Source organism: Dreissena polymorpha, chromosome 5, assembly GCF_020536995.1.
Source record: "Dreissena polymorpha isolate Duluth1 chromosome 5, UMN_Dpol_1.0, whole genome shotgun sequence".
Taxonomy (NCBI): Eukaryota; Metazoa; Mollusca; class Bivalvia; order Myida; family Dreissenidae; genus Dreissena; species Dreissena polymorpha.
In genome coordinates, this window is record NC_068359.1 from 43422429 (window position 1) to 43445252 (window position 22824).

The window sequence follows — 22824 nt, forward strand, 5'->3', positions numbered from 1 at the left end:
AAAATGTGCAATTTAACATTGTGGTATGAAGGACTCTGATTATAACTGTTTCATTTTAAAGCTTTGAGTCAAACTATTGATATTATTATTTTATTTTATGTTTTAGTATCATCATCAAACCTGGTGAGATGAGACTAATACACACATTAAATCGTTATGTGGGAACAGGCTAATTACTCTCCCTCAATATCGAGGAATCGAGGGAAATATTTTGAGCATACGGCTTCAGTCTTACATTAAAAATATTGTTCCCTCTACACCTGGATTTTTTTTATAGTTCCTTAATGCAAATGAAATATCTGTATACAGTCCCAGATAAACCATAAGGAACAGTAGGCAACTGCCTATTGGCTCCGCTACCTAGTGGGGCCCCATGAGACCTTGAAAAAAATAATTACTTTCTTAACCTGCAACACGGTATTCTAGCAGTAATAAAGAAATAATCATTCACATGTTAATACCGTATTTATATATTGGATAAATGATTGAATATACAATCATATTTGACTACATACATTTCAGAATTACTTTTTTTCTAAATGAAAGTACCTAACTTTCAATTGTAGTCACAACAAAAACAACACCACCACATGAGCATAAAAACATAACAAGAGCACCACATATTGGGTGCCAAGTTCGGCTGCAGGTGCAGTTTTGAGTAAATGAGAGCTTGTCAGAATGTTTTTTGTTTTTTTTTATAGGTAACAGTGACTTTGACCTAGTGACCCAAAAATGGGTGTGGCGTGTAGAACTCATCAAGGTGCAGCTACTAATGAAGTTTCAATGTTGTAGGTGGAAGCACTTTCATTTTAGAACCAATTTTCAAAAGGTTAACAAAGGTAAACAATATGTTAAGATTTTTGGACACAACGAGCTGGCTATGACAATACCTCAGGTTTTCTCCGAAAACAGCCGAGCTAAAAATCACTGCCTATGGGACTCCACGGTGCTTAATCTGGCACTGTCTGTATAATATTTAAGTCATATATTGAAGACAAAAGTAGCATAAACAAGACTATTGTCAAGCAATATAAGTCCCCTACCGGCTCCACCATTGTCAGAAATTCCCGATTTTTTTTTATATATATTTGTTGCCAAAACAACCAAATTTTTTTATTGAGGAACAAAATGAAATGACGTGCATAATGTCCATATTGCCATCTATCCATGTTTCAAGTTTCATGAAAAAATATTATGAACTTTTAAAGTTATTGCAGGATCCAGAAAACCACCATTTTCATCAGTATTTGTAGTCTATTTGTTGCCATAGCAACCAGAATTTTTGACGTCGGAACGAAATGAAATGACTTGCATAATGTCAATATTGCCATCTATCCATGTTTCAAGTTTCATGAAAAAATATTAAGAACTTTAAAAGTGATCGCAGGATCCAGAAAAACCACCATTTTCAGCAGTATTTCTAGTCTATTTGTTGCCATAGCAACCAGAATTTTTGATGTCGGAACGAAATGAAATGACAGGCATAATGTCCATATTGCCATCTATCCATGTTCCAAGTTTCATGAAAAAATATTAAAAACTTTTAAAGTTATCGCAGGATCCAGAAAAGTGTGACGGACGGACGGAGACAAAACCATAAGTCCCCTCTGGTGAAACCGGTAGGGATCTAATTAAAGTGAAGACAAAATATAGCATTCACATCTGTAATGGCAATGGAACACTACAGATCACATTTAAGCACAAGATCAGTCAAGTCAAGACAAAGGGTTCCATCTAAGTACATGTAGTATGTTAAAGCAAAGGAAAAAGTAACATTTAATCCAAAAGTCAATGTCAAAACAAACATATTATTTAATCAAAAATCAAGAAAGATTACATTAATGTCAAAGTAAAAGTCAGCACAAAAGGTACATGTATTATGTCCAGTAAAGACAAACATGACACCTAGACCTAAGATCAAAGTTATGTCAAAATTTCACAATTAAGCCAAAATGACAGACTTATGGTGAAAGCATAAGCAGAGAAGGAAAATAAAACAAACAATTGTTGTAATTTAAAGTAAGAATATTAGTAAGACCTATTTCCTGCAATTCCCAACATTTACAGCACTGTCATAAAAAAAGTTTCTTTCAAATTTCAGCTTCACATGGATGCGAAAGAATATAATTTACTAAACAAAGAAATAAAATAGAGCATTTTTTATCTCGTTAAATTTATGTTAACATACCACATCTAGCGCTGAAATCGGCTATTGCTGTAAGGAAACACTGATTTTTTTGTGGGTCAACTTTCTTTTACGAAATGTTTTACTAAATATTCGTTGATTTTGTGGTTTAAATGGTCTCCGCAAGGAACACAAGCATGTTGCTATTTATAAATGGAAAATCCAAACACTTAATATTTATAATTAAAAATAAAAAATCCTTTCAGTTGCTTGTTATACTTAGAATATCCAAACAAAATGAATGAACAACAGTTCCGACAGTTGTGAAATTTAAAAAATATTAGTAATACAACACCACATAAGCTTAAGGTTATCGCCTTAATCTAATTGCAATATCTAGTGCATTAACACATATATATTATATATACCCAACATGTTAAAAGTTAAATGTAAATCATAACAATACAACAATCAAAGTCTAAATCTAAAATATAACACATTAACAAGGAGCCAAATAAAGTATGCCATTTTGATAAAAACAACTGGTATGTTAATACAATTTCAAAAATACAGGTTAAAAGTTAAATAAAGAGCACTAATATAAACTGATTCCTAATCAGGGTAAAGCAAATATCAAAATTATTTCATAGAATATCATTATTTTCAAAGTAATCATTCATAGATTGAAAATGTGGCAATACTCAGACATTTCATTCGAGGTTTTGAAAAGAGAGCAGCTTTGATACATATGTTGATGAACACTCCTGATGTAAGAATAAAGAAGAGCTGTCAAATGACATCTGCTAAAATTATCATCACATTGAAATTATTCATATTATGTCATTGATCTGCCAGACTGTGTTTTTAGGTTTCAATAATATGAAGACGTCAGATAGATGTACTTGCAAACAAACTTGCACCTGATTATTTATCTTTACAAATGCAGGTTACAGTAATGAGCATAAGCAAATGACCTTACATATTAACCTTTAAGACATTTTTAAAACTTAAATTGAATATCTGAAGTGGAGTTTTATATAAAATGCAAATTTCAAATGAGTTTCTGTAGAAGTCAAAATAAAGTGATGAAGACATGTATGTATTAAAAGTAAACTTTATGTAGAAAATTATAATGATGAACAAGCCAAATTATGATAAAAGGAATTATGATGATGAATATATGACATTGAAAATATGATTAAACTAAAATATATGGCAAATACCAATGTAGTTTAATTGCACAAATAACATTAATAGTATACACAGAAACATTATATATCTACATGATTTACCTGATGATGAACCGTTTAAATGATTTGAATTATTCAATAAAAGTAAATGATAAAATGGCTGGTCTGAAAATAACAAATGCTATACAAAACATGCAGTAAACTATGAAGATATAAACAACAATAAGATATGATTGCAACAGCAAATAAAACTGGTTTCAAATTATATATATATATATATATATATATATATATATATATATATATATATATATATATATATATAAATACAACACACCAGTATAGTACATGAAACTTAAACAAAAATGTTTTTATTAGTTTTGTTATTTTCATTATATAATTTTTGTACACTTTATTTCAAGATAAAGAGTACATGTGGTTGAAAATATTCTCTAATGTATGTTTTCATACATTTGTGTAAGTCTTTAACAGATGGGACTTTGGATAAGATTATTACAACTTAATTACAAAGTTTGCTGCAAGTGTCTGTATATAGTGAATATATTGAGAGATCAATTTAAGTACACGATGGACACCTGAAATTGGAGCATTTATTTACATAATAATATTTGTTACCATTTAAAGTATTGTCATAGAGGTACTGCGATATTCATGCATTTATCTAAAGTAGCAATTTGTTTAGCCTGAGAGCATTACTAACTTTCTATTAGCATTTTTACAATCAAAAAGCAATATAAAAATATATATATTGTCTTCTTTTTTTTTTCAAACAACATAACAAAAGAATGTTAATTACTTGACAGAAATGCTGCCACCGTGAAATTACTATATGAACCCTTCAATATGCAGCAATAGGTCTACAAAATTACACATATTCTGGGCAATCCCCTTCGCTTGCAACCCTTATTTGTGACTTTTGTAGGTACTGGATCATACTTGAATTGACATGGCCTTGCCCTGCACCAATATTGTGCTCTGCACCCCCCTGTACTTTGCCAATTTGAGATTTCGGAAAGTCTGCCAATTTGCTGGACGGTTGTTTCTTAAATGGAAAATGCTCTGGCAGATGAACACTTTTTATTGAATTGTCTTCGCTGTTTTGATTTTCCCCACAAGGTTCATCTGTGTTATTGTGCACAGCCCTTTCCTGCAAGTCGTCGTCATTTTCATCATTTTCATACTCTATGGCCATTTCCTGGTAGACATTCAATCTGTCACGATGTTTGTCGATGTTGTTTTTAGTTTCACAATTGGAGATTTTACCAGGTACGTTCTCATAACTGGGACCGACTGATGTAAACAGATCGTCATCATCAATATCTTGGCTGTTGTATGCTTCATGATCACTGTTCATGAGAGTGCTTTGGTCAGAATCCACAGTCTCGCCAAATTGAAATTCAAACTCCTCATCCAAATCCATCTCATCATAACCCTCTGTATTGTTAAGGTTCTGTTCTTTCTTTGCCCAATCAAACGTGTCAAACAAGCCTGGCAAGAAGTTGTTAAGATTTTTAGCCTTTTTAGTAATTTCATTAAGTTCCCGGTTTATGTTGTCGACCGGATCTGGTTCCGGGCACGGCAAGCTGCATGCCCCAGATAGTGAAGACAGTGCACTCTCAATAGTATTATCGTCATGTTCAACTGGCTTCTGACCCTCGCCAGAATAAAGCGAGTCTTTATTTTCTTGGGCATCTTTTTCCAACAGGCTGTTGACGGTCTGAGGAATATTCACGTAGTCATGAGAGTCCTTTAGGGAGGCATTTTTCACAAAAGCAACTTGTTGTTCAGACTCCAGTAACTTTTCATCAACATGTAAAACATGACCATGGTTGCTGTCTTTCAAAACCAAAAACTGCTGCTTTTGGATGTTAAAGTCACCAGTCTCCAAGACATAACTTTTTTCAGTTTTCACTTTTTGACAGTCAAATTCTCTGTCAGATCTCTCAATTTCAGCCAACTTTTTTGTATCTGACTTATACATCCCCTCTTCAAGACTGCATTTCTCAAAATTATCCGCCACTTTTCCGATGTTTTCATAATGAGCCAATTTCTCTTTCTTCTTATCGAGCTCAATCTGCAGCCGAAATGCCTCTGGAATTGGTTGGTTTTTGGGCAGCAAGTCCACTGGACTCTTAAGCTGATTCCCGACCGGGCGGGGTGGCTCTGGGGGTGCTTTCAGGTTCGACCCCATTGACCCCTGGCTGGTAAACGACACATTTAAGGGCAGGGAGGAATCAACATTTTTGCAGTCCTGTCCCACCTTGGTTTCTTGGTCAACTGAATCATTTTTGGTCTTCAGGTCTGAAAAAATGAAGAACAAATACGTGGCTACAGGAGTTGAATGTTATTGTGATGATCTGATGGATCTGTCAATATCATACTGGGAAGTAAAGAACTGAAAGTAGAGTTCCTAATCATTTACCAGGTATTCCTGATCACTTTTGTACCTAATACAAACCATTTTACTCACAGTTTTAACTTGAAAATACTGATAAGAAAGTTGTTTCTTTTTTACTTTTCTTCTGGTATTAATTTTTGGTCTTTGTCTGTGCGTTTGGAGGTCAGTATACAGTATATGTATACTAATATATTAATAATACTGTAAACAATAGTACGCAGAAAAAGTGTGTTGGTGAACACAAAATTGAACAAGAGGGCCATGATGTTAAGCTCTAACCTGTGTTCACGGACGTCAATTAAAGAAGACTTGACCTGGTAATCTAGTTTTTAACACCACTTCATCTAGATGCAAACATAGCTTTCATATCTTCAAGATAAAGCTTCTGACCAAGTTTCATCTGAACAGCCATGTGGCCTCTATAGTGGTAACATTCTTTTGTAAATATTTGATCTCGTGACCTAGTTTCATTTAGAACAAGCAAATTCGTAGAAAACTGCCACGCCCCCTGGCAGCCATGTTTTTCAACCAACCGGAACCATTTTCGAACTCGTCCAAGATATTATTGGGACACATGTTCTGACATAGTTTCATGAAGATCGGACAATAAATGTGACTTCTAGAGTGTTAACAAGATTTTACTATAGCCATATAAGGAAAACTGCCACGCTCCCTGGCGGCCATGTTTTTCAATCAACCGGAACCATTTTCGAACTCGTCCAAGATATTATTGGGACACATGTTCTGAGTAAGTTTCATGAAGATTGGACAATAAATGTTGCCTCTAGAGTGTTAACAAGGTAAATGTTGACGACGCACGACGGACAAAAGGCGATCACAATAGCTCACCATGAGCACGTTGTGCTCAGGTGATCTAAAAACAGTAATACTGAACATTTACCATACTCTGAAATATCCATTATTTGCAACTTTTGACGATTTAAAAACCTGAAAATTATAAAACTTTGCAACACGAAACGATTGAATAATTTGAAGAGTTCTGTTGTTTTCGTTATATTTTGTGACACTACGAGGATTGCTTATATAAAGTATAAAATTCATCACTTAATACATATGAGCACGGATGGCCGAGTGGTCCAAGCCATAGACTTTTACTCCAGGGGTCAGTGGTTTGAGCTCAGTTGAAGGTTACTTTTTTTCATTCTGTAATTTTATTCTTGTTTTTTTCACTGGGGCAATTTTTGATCCAATGTTTACATTTATCAATATAAAGCATTTAATGACAAACTTCAATACATGCCAAAATCTGTGGTAAGGTCCCTTTAATTCCTGTAGCAAAATTAATCAAACAATGAATGTGCAAACTTATATAATGAACAAAATAAACCATAGATAATTGTGCAATAATTATGGGTTGAGCTAATATATTCAATGCACGCCCTTAATGCATTTACCCCCAGTGTGAAAATTTAACATTTATCAATGAGCATCATGTTTCAAAATAGGGTTAAAACTGAGAACAGCAGTCAGTCAAGGGAAATGGCCAAAGTGACCTTTGTCGACAGGTGACTGCTGTTTTCGGACCACCACTTTTTAGATGCTTGGTCAGTTGGTAGTATTGCTACAAAATACATTGTACTATCTAAATAACTGCAGCATCGTCTTAGTCCTGATTTATTTCTAGCACAATCAATTTAAACACTGCAACATTTTAAACTACAATATATGAACACAGTTAAACAAGTAGTTTGTTGTGATACATGCTACTCTGTGCATCTACACAATATCAATCTACTGCACAGTAGTACAAACATGAAATAATGCAATTTAGAAATCTTTGTTGATGTTACCGATGAACAAATCAAATCATTCAATGTTCAACAACTCATAAACAATATATGTTGAATTTGTTTTTGGTATAGCTCACAAAAAAGTAGTGTTTGGTTTATCTTTATGTATCCATTTTTGCTTGTCAGTTTTTGTATTGGACTAAACATGTTTAATGAAAACTAAAGCTTTGTCACAGACGTGACAAATACCCCCACATGCCCCATTGACATATAATATTTTGCATGTCGTCTCCACAAAAAACAGCGGACACCATGCTCAAGTTACCCCTTGACCTTGTTTTTGACCCAGAAAGGCCCATGTTCTAACTTGGCCTTAAGATCATTTCCATACAACTTCTGACCAAGTTTGGTGAAGATTGGATGTAAACTACTTGAATTAGAGAGCGGACACCATGCTGAATGTTAATAAAGCACTAAGTGACCATGTGACCTAGTTTTAGGCCCGGAATGGCCCATGTTCAAACTTGTCCTAGAGATGATTAAGATAAAACTTGTGACCAAATTTGGTGAGGATTGGATGACACTACTTGAATTAGAGAGCGGACAACATGGTGAGGTTTAAAACGCACTAAGAAACCCTGTGACCTAGTTTTTGACCCAGCATGACACATATTCAAACTTGACCTAGACATCATCTAAATACAACTTCTGACCAAGTTTGGTGAAGATAGGATGAAAACTACTTGAATAAGAGAGCGGACAACATTGTGATGTTTAAAACGCACTAAGTTACCCCGTGACCTTGTTTTTGACCCGGCATGACCCATATTCAAACTTGCCCTAAACATTATTAAGATACAACTTCTGACCAATTTTGGTGAAGATTGGATAAAAACTACTTGAATTAGAGAGCGGACAACATGGTGAGGTTTAAAACACACTAAGTGACCCCATGACCTAGTTTTTGACCCGGAGCGGCCCATGTTCGAACTTGACCTACACATCATCTAGTTACAACTTCTGACCAAGTGTGGTGAAGATCGGATTTAAACTACTTGAAATAGAGAGCGGACACCATGCTCAATGTGTAAAACGTACTAAGTGACACTGTGACCTAGTTTTAGATCTGGCATGGCCCATGTTTGAACTTGGCCTTCAGATCATCTAGATAAAACTTCTGACCAAGTTTGGTGAAGATCGGATGAAAACTACTTGAATTAGAGAGCGGACAACATGCTGAATGTTTAAAACTCACTAAGTGACCCCGTGACCTAGTTTTTGACCCGGCAAGGCCCATATTCGAACTTGGCCTAGACATCATGTAGATACAACTTCTGACCAAGCTTGGTGAAGATCAGATGAAAACTAATTGAATTAGAGATGGGACACTTAATACTGACCGACAGACAGACCGACCGACCAACCGAAAGACAAGTTCACTCCAATATACCCTCCTAAACTTCGCTTGTGGGGGTATAATGAATGCATAAATTAATGGAACATCCACCGCTAATGATGTATTGGGGGAGCTTTGTAAGAAATAGTTAATTTTATCTAAGAGACATATTAGGCATAAAACTCATGAAAAAGCCGTGTTAAAATCAAAATAATACTTGTTGGTCATAGTTTGTTGTCGAATAACCAACGCCCACAAGTTAAGATGCGTGATTTCATATCCCATTCATGATTAAACCTCTTCACATTCATCTAGTATGGATATCTAATATTGTGACACTCCTATTTATCTCTCCAAAGGACATTAAGACAAATTCTTGTATTCTGTGAAGAAAACTCAAACATAGAGAATAATAGGTTAGTGTTGATTATAGATCAGGTTTATCATGCGAGGCTTAGAAAATAAAAAGCACGAGCCTTGGCGAGTGCTTTTTCGTTTTCGTGCCAAGCATGATAAACCTGATCTATAATCAACACTGACCCATTATTCTATTTTTAACAAACCTTGAATGTTGACGTAGTCTGGCAAGACACAGGGTTCAATTTCTGTGAACACCTGAAAATATACATATTTACATGTTCTGTGTAATATGTTCACATTTATACAATTAATATTTATTCTTCTATACGTTTGAAACATAATTTACTTCAAATGGTAGAATAAAAAAAACAACAAGAGCAACGCATAGCGGGTGCCACGCTCGGCTGCGAAAGCTTTTTAGATTTTATTTTTTTAAGAGGTCACAGTGACCTTGACCTAGTGACCCAAAAATGGGTGTGGCATGTAGAACTCATCAAGGTGCATATACATATGAAGTTTCAAAGTTGTAGGTGGAAGCAATTTGACGTTAGAGGAAAATGTCAAGGTTGACAATACCTCCGAAAACAGCCGAGCTAATAACAACTGTTCAACAAGAATCACTCACTGTATTTAGAAACAAGCAGAAGAGACTCTAACAACAAGCCACATGTAACAAGTATATGACAATTCCTTCTCCATTTATGTATTTATTACTTGGGACTAACTAACCATGGCACAATTTACGAAAAGTAAACAAATCTAATCTAATCTAAAGTAGTTTTTCTGTCAATATACACCAGAGTTCATATCTAACAGTCTGAAATCAGGCTTCTTGTTAACAAACACAGTCTCAACACAGGATGACACAAGAGCTGTCAGAGGACAGCGCGCTCGACTATTCCAGTGCTTGACAGTATAACGTAAGCCATCATGGGGAAATTTGTCATATTCAATATTCAATTTCAAAAATAAAAAAAGGAAAAAAAAAATAAAAAAAGTTTTTTTTGGGGGGTAGGGGGATAAGAGGGGGGTATAATGTGTGGTGTGGTAATTTATTAGATGATGTTTAAAAAAAAATTGGGGGGTAGGGGGGTTGGGGGGGTGAGAGGGGGGTATAATATGGTGTGTGGTAATATATTAGATGATGTTTAAAAAAAAAAAATGGGGGGGAAGGGATTCTGGGTAGGGGCGTGGGGTATTGTTTGGGTGGAATCTATTGTGGTATTCAGGTAAGTGTTGTTTTGTCAAAGTAATAATAAATGTGATCAAAAATAAAGAAGTTATGGCAATTTAAGCAAAATGTTCAATTATCTAAGTGTAAAAGGGGCAAATAATTATGTCAAAATGCTTGATACAGTGGTCCGCTCTTATTTATAGGTTGGGGTCATGTTGGTAAAGAAGTATGCAAAATATTAAAGCAATATGTAAAAGGATATAGGAAATATTTGGGGTAGTACGCAAACTTTAACATAGATTTATCAATAATATGCATATTCTAAGTATAAAAGGGGCAATAATTCTGTCAAAATGCTTGATACAGTTGTCTGCTCTTGTTTATAGGTTGGGGTCATGATGGTTAACAAGTATGCAAAATATCAAAGCAATATGTCAAGGGACATTGAAAATAGTTGGGGCAGTACGCAAACTTTAACATTTGCTGCATATTCTAAGTGGAAAAGGGGCCATATTTATAACAAAATGCTTGACAGAGTTGTCTGCTCTTGTTTATAGGTTGGGGTCATGTTGGTAAACAAGTATGCAAAATATGAAAGCAATATGCCAAGGGACAAAGAAAATATTTGGGGTAGAACGAAAACTTTAACATTTGCACGCTAACGCAGACGCTAACGCCGACGTCGGGGTGAGTAGGATAGCTCCACTATATATATTTTATATATAATAGTCGAGCTAAAAAGTCATGGGGGGGGATTAAAATTTGCAAATATTCACACAAAGTTATAACTGTTGGAATGGCAATAACTAAATAGAATACTGAACTGTTTGAATAGTTAGACCATCCCATAAATAGAAACAGGAGAGCAACCTACCTCAACCATTGATGGGCGATCCTTCTTTAAGGTCTTCACACATTTTCCTGCTAACTGGAACAGCGTTTGAAATGTATCGGACGGAAATCCTTCCTTCAGTTTCCTGTCCTGGAAACATTTCTGCACATCCATGTCTGGTGATTCCTCCAATGCATTCTCAATGTAACTTGCCTAAAATTTGGTCAAGCGCTGATTATTCAGTAGCTTATTTTGATTTAATAAAGACGAGAGTTGTTTTTATTTAACATAAGCCTATCATCAAAATACTAATTGCAATATTTTTACTGCATGTACGTTTTACAATTCTGAAAAGATTATTCCAACATAGTAAGATTAAAGATTTTTTTTAAACAAAAGTCCTGAAAAAAAACACTCAGGTGTTTCTAATTAACACTTGAAGTTATTCTTCATTATACAAATAAACTTTGTTTGTCTTTATTTATTTATACAACTTTGTAATCAAATGTACAGACAAGCCACAATTTAAGTATCTCAAACTTGGCTGTGGCTAAACAATTCTAACAAGCACAAGGAGCGCAGACTGCCTCCGAGCTACCCTGACAGCATATGGCTTCAGACCCATTTTCTATGACGTGGCTAAATTGTTTTTTATATCAAACAATTGACAAAATGGTCATAATATGCTTTACCATATTCTCATTTTTAGCTTATGGCATGGAGGAGAAAACTTCAATTTCACTTAAGACAGGAATTTATCTCCCTCCATTGTTAGCCAAATTATTTTCATGGCGCAAGATTACAAACTATAATGCAAACTATCAATTATTTTCCAGTGCGCTCTTTAGCAACATTGAATATATCCTGAATCAGCCACGGACCGCTTGTGTTGTGTAGACAAACAAGAGCACTGCATAACCAGTGCCAGGCTCGGCTGCAGGTGCAGTTTTTAATAAATAAAAGCTTGTCAGAATTTTCTTTTTTTGTTTAGAGGTCACAGTGACCTTGACCTTCAACCTAGTGACCCAAAAATTGGTGTGGCGTGTAGAACTCATCAAGGTGCATCTACATATGAAGTTTCAAAGTTGTCGGTGGAAGCAATTTGATTTTAGAGCCAATGTTCAAAACCTTAACAAAATGTTAAGGTTTTAGCACGACGCGGACGTCGGACAACAAGCTGGCTCTCCGAAAACAGCCGAGCTAAAAATAAAGAATATTCTTAAAACTAATGTTTAAGAACTACTTTAAAGTGAATTATATCACGGCATAAAACACCTTTAATGACAACATTCTATATTCAGAACAGCTTATAAATGGCATCAGCATCATTTTAGCCTGTATATATTCAACCGCTGGAATATGTTTCTTTGGGTCTAAGTCTATTCTTTATTCTTAATGCTTAGAATGTGTTGATGAATATAGGCCCAGGCCTACCAGGTACTTGTCCCCAACAGCCCCTTCCTTCCTGTCATCATAGGCTGGCTCCCCAGTTAGGACTTCATACATCACCTGCACAGAAAATGCAACATTAGTCAGTCACTATGGTTACATCACTTTTCTCCTTGCGTCATTATAATGACGTGTCAAGAATTAGTTTCCCTCCATCTCATAAATAATTGTGTATAAACTTCTTTGTCTATTGTATTCTAGCTGTCAGTGATTAGTGCAAATACATACAATATTGAGATTTTTGTATTGATGAGTCTTAACTGGAGTATAAGATTATTATGCACCATGAAGTACATTAATTTAACACAAGTTTTTCATTTAACTCAGAAAATATCATTTATATTTTCATAGACAAGAAAGACAATCATAACTTTTTTAAGCATTAGGACAATTGATAACAAAAGAAAACAAAAGACTAAATGCAAACATGTCAAAATGTTAAGCATCCTTTTCATGCAAAAGATAAAAAAAGAAATGTGCATACCACTCCAAAGGCATAAGTATCTCCTTTGACTGAGAACACGTTTCCACGTTTAATCTCAGGCGCATAATAAGCCATGTTTGTGTAGTCCTGAGCGCTCGTGTTCTTCTTGGTAATGTGAGTCATTTTCCCCGTCACCTCACCGCCAGTAGCCTGCTGTGCTAGCCCCAGGTCACCAATCTTTGCCTCGTAATACTGATCCAGCAGAATATTGGAACTGGAACCAGTAGACAGGAAACACTTTGGTTAAACAATATGTAGGGGAAAATCAAGGATCCCCAATATGTTTAGAGTGCTATGTGGAAAGCTAACACCTGTCAAGTGGTATTTCTAATTCTTTTCTAGATCCAAGGAGATTGTCAGTTGAACATATGTAAGCAGGGTTTTTAAGTAGAGTCTTTTGCTATTGAGTATTTGTAAAAGTTTCTTAAATTTCAACAAGAGATGTGTTTGTCAGAAACACAATGTCCCCTATTGCGACGCTTTGAAGCCATAAATTTGACCTTTGACCTTGGAGAATGACCTTGATCTTGACCATTCACCACTCAAAATTTGCAGCTCCATGAGATACACATGCATGCCAAATATCAAGTTGCTATCTTCAATATTGCAAAAGTTATGAAGAAGGTTAAAGTTTTAGTTAAAGTTTTTGAATTTGTTTTTTTTACCTTGGACCTTGATGGATGACCTTGACCTTGACCTTTCACCACTCAAAATGTGCAGCTCCATGAGATACACATGCATGCCAAATATCAAGTTGCTATCTTGAATATTGCAAAAGTTATGACCAAGGTTAAAGTTTTGGGTAAAGTTTTGGGACACACACACACATACAATGACAGACAGGCCAAAAACAATATACACCCGATCTTTCGATCCGGGGGCATAAAAAGATTTTTGTGTTAACTACTTATAGACTTATCCCAGATTCTGCTAGACTTTGGAAAAAAAAACACTTATCCCACTTATCCTAGATTCAAGCAACAGATTTCCAATTTATTTACCAATAGAACTTTCATTTACATTGCTAGATTGCTAGCAAAGGAGAAATGTTTTACATGGCTAGATTGCTTGCAAAGAGGGAATGTTTTACATGGCTAGATTGCTTGCAAAGTGGGATTTGTTTAATGGCTAGATTGCTTGCAAAGGGGGAATGTTTTATATGGCTAGATTGCATGAAAAGTGGGAATGTTTTACAAGGCTAGATTGCTTGCAAATAGGGAATGTTTTACATTGCTAGATTGCTTGCAAAGGGGAAATGTTTTACATGGCTAGATTGCTTGCAAAGGGGGATGTTTTACATGGCTACATTGCTTGCAAATGGGGAATGTTTTACATGGCTAGATTGCTTGCAAAGGGGGAATGTTTTACATGGCTAGATTACTTGCAAATGGGGAATTTTTTACATGGCTAGATTGCTTGCAAAGGGAATGTTTTACCTGGCCAGATTGCTTGCAAAGGGGGGATGTTTGACATGGCTAGATTGCTTGCAAAGGGGGGATGTTTGACATGGCTAGATTGCTTGCAAAGGGGAATGTTTTACAGTGCTAGATTGCTTGCAAAGGGGGATGCTTAACATGGCTAGATTGCTTGCAAATAGGGAATGTTTTACATGGCTAAATTGCTTGCAAAGGGGGGATGTTTTACATGGCTAGATTGCATGCAAATGTGAAATTTTTAACATGGCTAGATTGCTTGCAAAGGGGGATGTTTTACATGGCTAGATTGCTTGCAAAGGGGGGATGTTTGACATTACATGGCTTCTTACTGACCCTGTCAGATGTGATATGAGTAAGCAAATCAATATTATATCAGTAAAAAAAGGCCAAAGGGCTTTAGGCGCTCATCTGAGACCCCAAGGAACTAAATTTTTCTGACCAGGCTTTCTTCAAGAGCTTTTGCAATAGACAAGCTTTCTTTAAATTTTACCAAGTAACCTTTTGTTTTGACCCAAAATAACAGTTTCTAACTGGGCCAATATATTATTAGAACGTAAAATCTTACCAAGATTCATGAAGATGGGGCAATATTTGTTTTGTTTGTTTATTTGGGTTTACCGGCAACTAAACACATAAAAATCATCTTGTTCCATTAACAAATGATTATGATGAAATCAATAAAGATATGTAGACTAAATTGTGCAATACAGTTTAAGATTGGGCAATAAATGCGGTTTCTAGAGTGCTCACAAATGATGACCAACTATGCAGGAAAAGTAGCACACAAAAGACGATCACAACAGCTCACCATGTGCATGATGGGTTTAGGTGAGCTAAAAATAAACAGGATTGTGCTTTTCCCGTCTAATCCATTTTGTCACACAAAACTGCTCATTTTATACATACTCAAACTGACAGATAAAATATTAAACCTTTTAATATCTCCATGTATGACAGGTTTTTTATCAACGCTGTGTAAAAACTGAAGACCACAGGCTGCTCCCTTTAAGATTGATACTCGCCTCTCCCACGACAAAACTGGAGATTTCTGGAATTATTTTAATACAAATTAATTTAAATGAACATGTTTATAAATGTTTATCAGAAGTATCAAACATAAAAAAAACATAAGGCAGACATTCTTTAAAAAAATGGCTTTAAAGCACACAGAAATCAATATTGATTTCAAGACAACAAAAGATGTGACAGTTAAAAAACGTTACCCTTTACATATTGTTCTGATCTAACAAAAACCTAATAAGGAAAATACATGGATCATTCTGTTAAGCATATACACAATATACTGCATATAGACACAAACAAGACTTGTGTCCCTAGGGAACCCATTTACCTACAAGCACAATTAATGTGAAAACATGCTTGATCACCACTATTCTATGACCAAAGCCCACTTTTGACCTCTCTGTCTGAGCTTCACCTTTGAGGAGTGGACACAAAGGGTGGTCATAAGTGGAAAGATATTTTCAAATAAATAACTAATAACAAAGTTACAATCCAGAATATGTGTCATACGACTGTTTACATTTTGAAATCCATCAATGTATGGCAAGTGCTGCTATGAAATGACTATTTTAGCTATTTTACAATTTAATTAAACCTTTGACCTATAAGCATGGCCTTATCCATTGATGTAGGTAGACGGATGTTACATATGACATGTCATCTTATGATGATTGAGATTTTCCTCATTTATTTTATAATCCATCAATAAATGCCAAAGGTAGGACTGAGAAAGGTATGCTAAAGCTATTAGATGGCCAATTTTGACCTTTGACCTCTGAATATGACCTTGACCTTAAAGGTAGGGAGACGGGTGTTACATGTGGCACGTCCTCAAAAGATTGTTTACAATTGTGCCAAGTTCTTTTTCAATCCATCTATACATGGACAAGTAATGGCTGTGACGGGAATATTCTGACAGAATTCTGGCACTAAGTGATTTGTGCAGACAGACAGTGCAACTGCTATATGCCCCTTCTTGTTAGGGGGTATAAAAAAAGCTTATGATATTTTTTCAAAAATAAACAAAGAAACAAAATATGATCTTTCACCAAAACCAAAACAACAACAAAGCTTCTCTGTACCTTCAAGTGGAGGTTATCATGCAAGGATCCATTAACCAGGTACTGGTACACAAGACAGACTTCGTCGTTATCGAGAGCGTAACCATACAAGGTCACTAGATTCTCGTGGTGGTAGCGACTTAGTGCCTTCAGCTCTGAGCACATGTGATAGGCCATCGCCTCATCTTGTTTTTGCTGCAATTGTCAAGGATTTTGTTAACCCTTTCAGTGCTGGAACCGAATTTTAAAGGCCTTTGCAAACAGTTTGGATCCAGATGAGACGCCACAGAACGTGGCGTCCCATCAGGATCCAAACTGTTTGCTATTCTGATAGTATTCTTTGAAAAAAATCGAAGAAAATGCTTATTTTAGAAATTCAGCAGACGACATTTTAGCAGAAGACAAATTTCCCAGCATTCAAAGGGTTAATATATTAGCAAAGCTCTCAGGAAACATGGTTTATTTCATGTGCTTTAAGTGTCTGAACAGATAAGCCTGTGCGTTTGCAAAGTCTAATCAGGGACGACAACTTCTGCATGAACGGGATTATTGCTAAGAAGAAACTTCTTTCAAAGGAAATACTAAAGAAGCAGAATGTTTTGTCCTAGACTTTGCAGACTGCACAGGCTAATCTGGTTGTATGGTTGTATTTAACCTTGTTTTCTCAGAGTGAGGCTCAGATTTAATCTTTTTTATTACAACTTTTATGAGCTTTTCATGGAATTTCATTCCAAGTATTCTCTAAATAAAAGCATTCATATTTCACTATTTAAGTTTGTTTAAGAAAGTAATATTTAGTTTAATTGTTCAGCTAATACAGTCAAAACTAAGAACAGCTGTCAGTCAAGGGAAATTGCAAAATTAACTGTTGTCGACTGGTGACTGCTGTTCCTCGGATCACCACTTTTTAGATGGTTAGTCAGTTTGTAGTATTGCTACGTTGTTACCCAACCCAATATTCGCACATAGTGTGAAAGGCTCATTGCCGATACTTTAGCATAATATTGAATATATTGACAATTGACACAGGCAGTCTGCACAGGCTAATCAGGGACGACACTTTCCGCTTTTTAGTTTCAAGAAAGTCCCTCCTTACTGAAAATTAAGTTTAGGCGGAAAGTGTGGTCACTGATTATCATGTGCGGACTGCACAGGCTAATCTGGGATGACACTTTACGCACATGCATTAAGCCCAGATTTCTCAGAACGCGGCTCATATTCTAAGTTATTGTGCAATATAAAGCTATATAACATTGCAATCATAGAGTGAGGCCAGTGCTTACCCCACAGACATGATGTAAGAAAACTTGACTGAGGACTAAAGCCGGTATATGATGTTATATACTGAATACTGAATACAAAAAGTACAAACCCTATGGTTCAAGACAAGTTATTTTTCTATAAACCTTTATTTATAAATATCATGTTATAGAATGTTTAAGTTGTAAAAGGGCAGAAAAATGGCACATGAACAAATTCATATCTTTAGGGACAATACCAGAAAAGTTTGAATGATGTAGGTTAAGGAGAACGCCTGCTGACAAGACTGAGGGACTTTCATCATGATTCAAGTATATCCCCTTAGAATGAATTCTGTAATGATAATTGATGTTTTTTTCAGACTCTTTGGACACAATACTGTGAAACAGAAAAGTTAGAGTGATTTATTTAAGTGTCACTCCCTGAATTTACAAGTAGATACCACATTGTGATTTCAAGTACATTCAAGTACATTCCCATACTAAAGTTTAAAAACAACAGTTAACGAGAGGTTTATTTCATAAAATAACTTGTTGTTTTTTTGTGGTCATATCCATGGGTTTGCAGTTTTGAAGCGTAGGAATTCAAGTAGGAAGTCACTTTACAGCTGGAATTGTATGCTTACAAAAATTGACTCTGTCAATACATTTTATAAATTTAAGATGCATAAAAAATATATGTCTAACACATCATCATGTCTAAAGGTAAAATAATAATAATACAAGATTAAAACAGGAAAAAAACACATAATAAATACTGCCCCCTAATGCACTTTGAAGCCGCAAAGCAGACATTTTTTTCTAAAAATTATGAAGGCCAAGGTCTTGGTAAAAAATCTATGGACTGGAAGGAAACTTGACCATGATCATTCTGTAATTTATGTAGGCAGACTCACACACCAGAAATAAGATAAGTATGTGCAAGAGTTATACAAAATATTGCGGAAAATTGTTATTGTAGACTTACACACCAAAAATGATAATATCTGTAAGTGTTTTGGAAAAAAGTCTACAAAAAACATATACTAGAAAAAATATCTAAGTCCAAGGCCTGTAACTTAGCCAAAAATTGATGGACTAAAACGAAACTCAAACATGAACTTTACAGATTGTCAATTTAGATCTCATCACCACCAAAGTTCAAGGCATTACAATTGCAATCTTACACTACAATAGATATATTGCACATTGTAATTTCCCATTCTCATGATCAATAAATTTCCATTAAACAAGGTCAAGGACAGTCATATACTCTGATTGTTAAAGCCCTCCAAATTGCCAGGCCTCCAGCAAGCTCATCCATCTGCCAAAGGTGTTCCCATAATAAGTCCATACAAGAGATGAACACATACAAACAAAGGAATCCCTACCAGCCATCATGTAGAGCTTTGAAACGAACATGGGAAATAACGCTGCTCCACTCTGTCAGCTATGTTCAAGGGAAAATAACTCAGACATGTGTGGATCAAGGAGCATAAAAGTGTCTTGCACATCCACACTTAATGGGGACAATGAATTTGAAGTTTCCATTTAACCTCTTGCACTAACTTCTAACATTATATGCAGACTTATCAACAAAGTTACTCAACATATGCCCTTAAAACTTTGTAGGGTTGGGGATACAATAATTATTCTTACCCTGATAAGTTTCTTCACCGCACATTTCGTGTTCTTTACAGTGCCCATATAGACAACACCATACTTTCCCTGACCAAGCTTTCGGGAGGCGCTGAACCCGTCCGTAGCCTGGCTGAGTTCCTTGTACGTGTAAGCGGGTACGCTAAGCAGGGCTTGCGCCATCTCCCGCTCTTCCAAACTCAGGTCACACATGTGCGGCGACCGGGCACCATCCTCGACCACTGACTTGACGCGCTCAAATGACGGCATGGCTGGAGAGGCTGCTCCCATGTTGCTCTGAAATTAATCCTTTACCACTCCATTACCGGCTCTATGTCGTCTTAAATTGCTAACAATACTTCCAATCGGATAAATGATTGTGCGCAAAGTGTCCTCCCGGATGAGCCTGTGAGGCATTGACAGGCTTATCAATGAAGACATTTTCCGCTTTTCTTTTATATTGTTTTTTTTCATTTAAAGGGAGTATCTTTGAACCAAAATCCAGTAAAATGGGAAAGTGTTGTCCCTGATTAGCCTGTGTGGACTGCACAGGCTAAACTGGGACAAAACTTAAGGCATATGCATTAATATCAGTTATCTCAGAACATAACTTTACCCCTTTACCACTCAGATACGCACTTTGACGCGTTTGTAGTCCCTTAGAAAATTAAATTAAATATAAGACCTATCTTCCTAGTTTCAAGTTTTAAAGCCTTCATTTGGAACCCTAATACATACTCATATGTGTAAACTGATGAGCAACAAACATCATAAAACCTGAACAGACTGCAAGTCACTCGCAGACTGTTCTTTGTTTTTTGCTGTTTGCATGTAAATTTTCACTTTGCTTCTGAGCACAAAAGGTTAACTAGAAATGGCGCGGCAGAGGCCGACAGGTATCCCCACGCCGCATGTTTGACACAGGTACGCCCCAGGGTTGGTAATGGGGCCATGCATAGTTGAGATTGACCGTATTGTCATAAGAGATGTTCAGTATAAATTTGAAGTAATTCAATGTACAAATGAAGAAGTTAATGTAAAATAACCTAAAAAATGAGTGAAAATCTATACCCTAATTTCTCCTCCTAATCCTGCTCTCCTAACAAAACTAAAGCCAGCATCTTTTTATGATCTGTTTTACGGGAGCGACCGTCCCTATTTTTCGACAAATACAAATAAAAATAAAAGTCACATTCGTTTTTTTTTATTTACATTTCACCCGCCGACCTAGTATTTTATCCAAAACTATAAAAAACAAGGGCTGTTTGTAAAACATGCATGCCCCCTATATGGGCTGTCCGTTGTTCTGGCAGCCATTGTGTGAATACGACTTTTGTCACTGTGACCTTGACCTTTGACCTAGTGACCTGAAAATCAATAGGGGTCATCTGCAAGTCACGATCAATGTACCTATGATGTGTCATGATCCTGGGCAAAAGCGTTCTTTAGTTATCATCCGAAAATCATTTTACTATTTCGGGTCACCGTGACCTTGACCTTTGACCTTGTGACCTCAAAATCAATAGGGGTCATCTGCAAGTCATGATCAATCTACCTATGAAGTTTCATGATCCTAGGCATATGCATTCTTGAGTTATCATCCGAAAATCATTTTACTATTTCGGGTCACCGTGACCTTGACCTTTGACCTAGTGACCTGAAAATCAATAGGGGTCATCTGCGAGTCATGATCAATCTACCTATAAAGTTTCATGATCCTAGGCATATGCGTTCTTGAATTATCATCCGAAAATCATTTTACTATTTCGGGTCACCGTGACCTTGACCTTTGACCTAGTGACCTCAAAATCAATAGGGGTCATCTGCGAGTCATGATCAATCTACCCATGAAGTTTCATGATCCTAGGCGTATGCGTTCTTGAGTTATCATCCAGAAACCATTTTACTATTTCGGGTCACCGTGACCTTGGCCTTTGACCTAGTGACCTCAAAATCAATAGGGGTCATCTGCGAGTCATGATCAATCTACCCATGAAGTTTCATGATCCTAGGCGTATGCGTTCTTGAGTTATCATCCGGAACCATTTTACTATTTCTGTTCACCGTGACCTTGACCTTTGACCTAGTGACCTCAAAATCAATAGGGGTCATCTGCAAGTCATGATCAATGTACCTATGAAGTTTCATGATCCTAGGCCCAAGCGTTCTTGAGTTATCGTCTGACAACCACCTGGTGGACGGACGGACCGACCGACGGACAGGAGCAAAGCAATATACCCCCTCTTCTTCGAAGGGGGGCATAAAAATGCGCCGATTGCCGAAAGTGTTGTTCAAAATTTGTTTATAATACGGGTTGTTTTGTTGTGCCAATTCGACTTGTAAAGCGTCAGCAATTTTCATTGGCTATTGCAGCCAATACCACACGCTATTAGCCAATCGATGAGTATTTAACAAATGATTTTCATATTGCATTTCCGAAATAACGGACATTAACATCAACGAGACAAATGTAGCATATTTTAAAATCAAATTAATTTAAAACAGAGCAGAAACAATTTCGATTAGAAAAGATAATCTTCAGAACACCATTGTTGACATCATGCCCATATTATGTGGTACGAAATTGAAAAATAATAATGAGTTTTTGCAGAGGTGTCACCATCGATAACATTCGGTGTGTTTAAAAGTTTTGGGTAGGTTACATAAATATGAGTATTTATTAAAATGCATATCTTGTAATATTTTTGTAGATAAAAATCAACATCCCGAAAATGTCCAAGAAGTACTACTTTACTTTTCTTTATAATGAACATGAGGACTGAACCACAGGTACTTGCATCAATAATCCCATTCCCCACCCACCCATATATATTCTTTATTTAGAAAAAAAGTATGCAACACAGCTTCTGAAGAAAATAACATTGGGTCCCAATGTTCGCATGTCCGTCAAAGTCACAAGAAAGTTTTTTTGTTTTTTTTTGACATTATTTTTCAAAAATGAGTTATTATTTAGCCGAAATATGATGTTCTATCAACTGTAAATAATGTTTTCATACTGCAAGATTTGTACTGCAAGGAATGCAAATAAATTTATCACACCTCAGGCTCTGTTGATAAATGTGCTCAGGGCCCTCGTTTGGCTGTTTTTGGGGCCGAAATTCGGCTCCATAATCCCATCTTAAAATAGTATACTTTTTTCCCCTATTTCACCTAAAAATTCCCCCCTTCAAAACAAAATTTTTTTATTATTTTTTAAATTTTATACCTATGTTGCCAGCTGGTATCTT

At 36.0% G+C, this 22824-nt stretch overlaps 1 protein-coding gene across 2 annotated transcripts in view; it reads right to left on the reverse strand.

Annotated features, from left to right (window-relative positions):
* Positions 1 to 4072: 4072 nt before the first annotated feature.
* Positions 4073 to 22824, reverse strand: part of LOC127832334 (uncharacterized) — a 51023-nt gene continuing 32271 nt past the window's right edge. For both annotated transcript variants that reach the window (XM_052357737.1, XM_052357736.1), the window contains exons 5-12: positions 19598 to 19873; positions 16722 to 16895; positions 15549 to 15664; positions 13181 to 13394; positions 12682 to 12756; positions 11290 to 11460; positions 9445 to 9496; positions 4073 to 5637 (exon numbers count right to left, since the gene is read on the reverse strand). In XM_052357737.1, coding sequence (XP_052213697.1) covers positions 4202 to 5637; positions 9445 to 9496; positions 11290 to 11460; positions 12682 to 12756; positions 13181 to 13394; positions 15549 to 15664; positions 16722 to 16895; positions 19598 to 19873 — 2514 coding nt within the window. In that variant the 3' untranslated portion in view covers positions 4073 to 4201. The remainder of the gene's footprint in view (positions 5638 to 9444; positions 9497 to 11289; positions 11461 to 12681; positions 12757 to 13180; positions 13395 to 15548; positions 15665 to 16721; positions 16896 to 19597; positions 19874 to 22824) is intronic.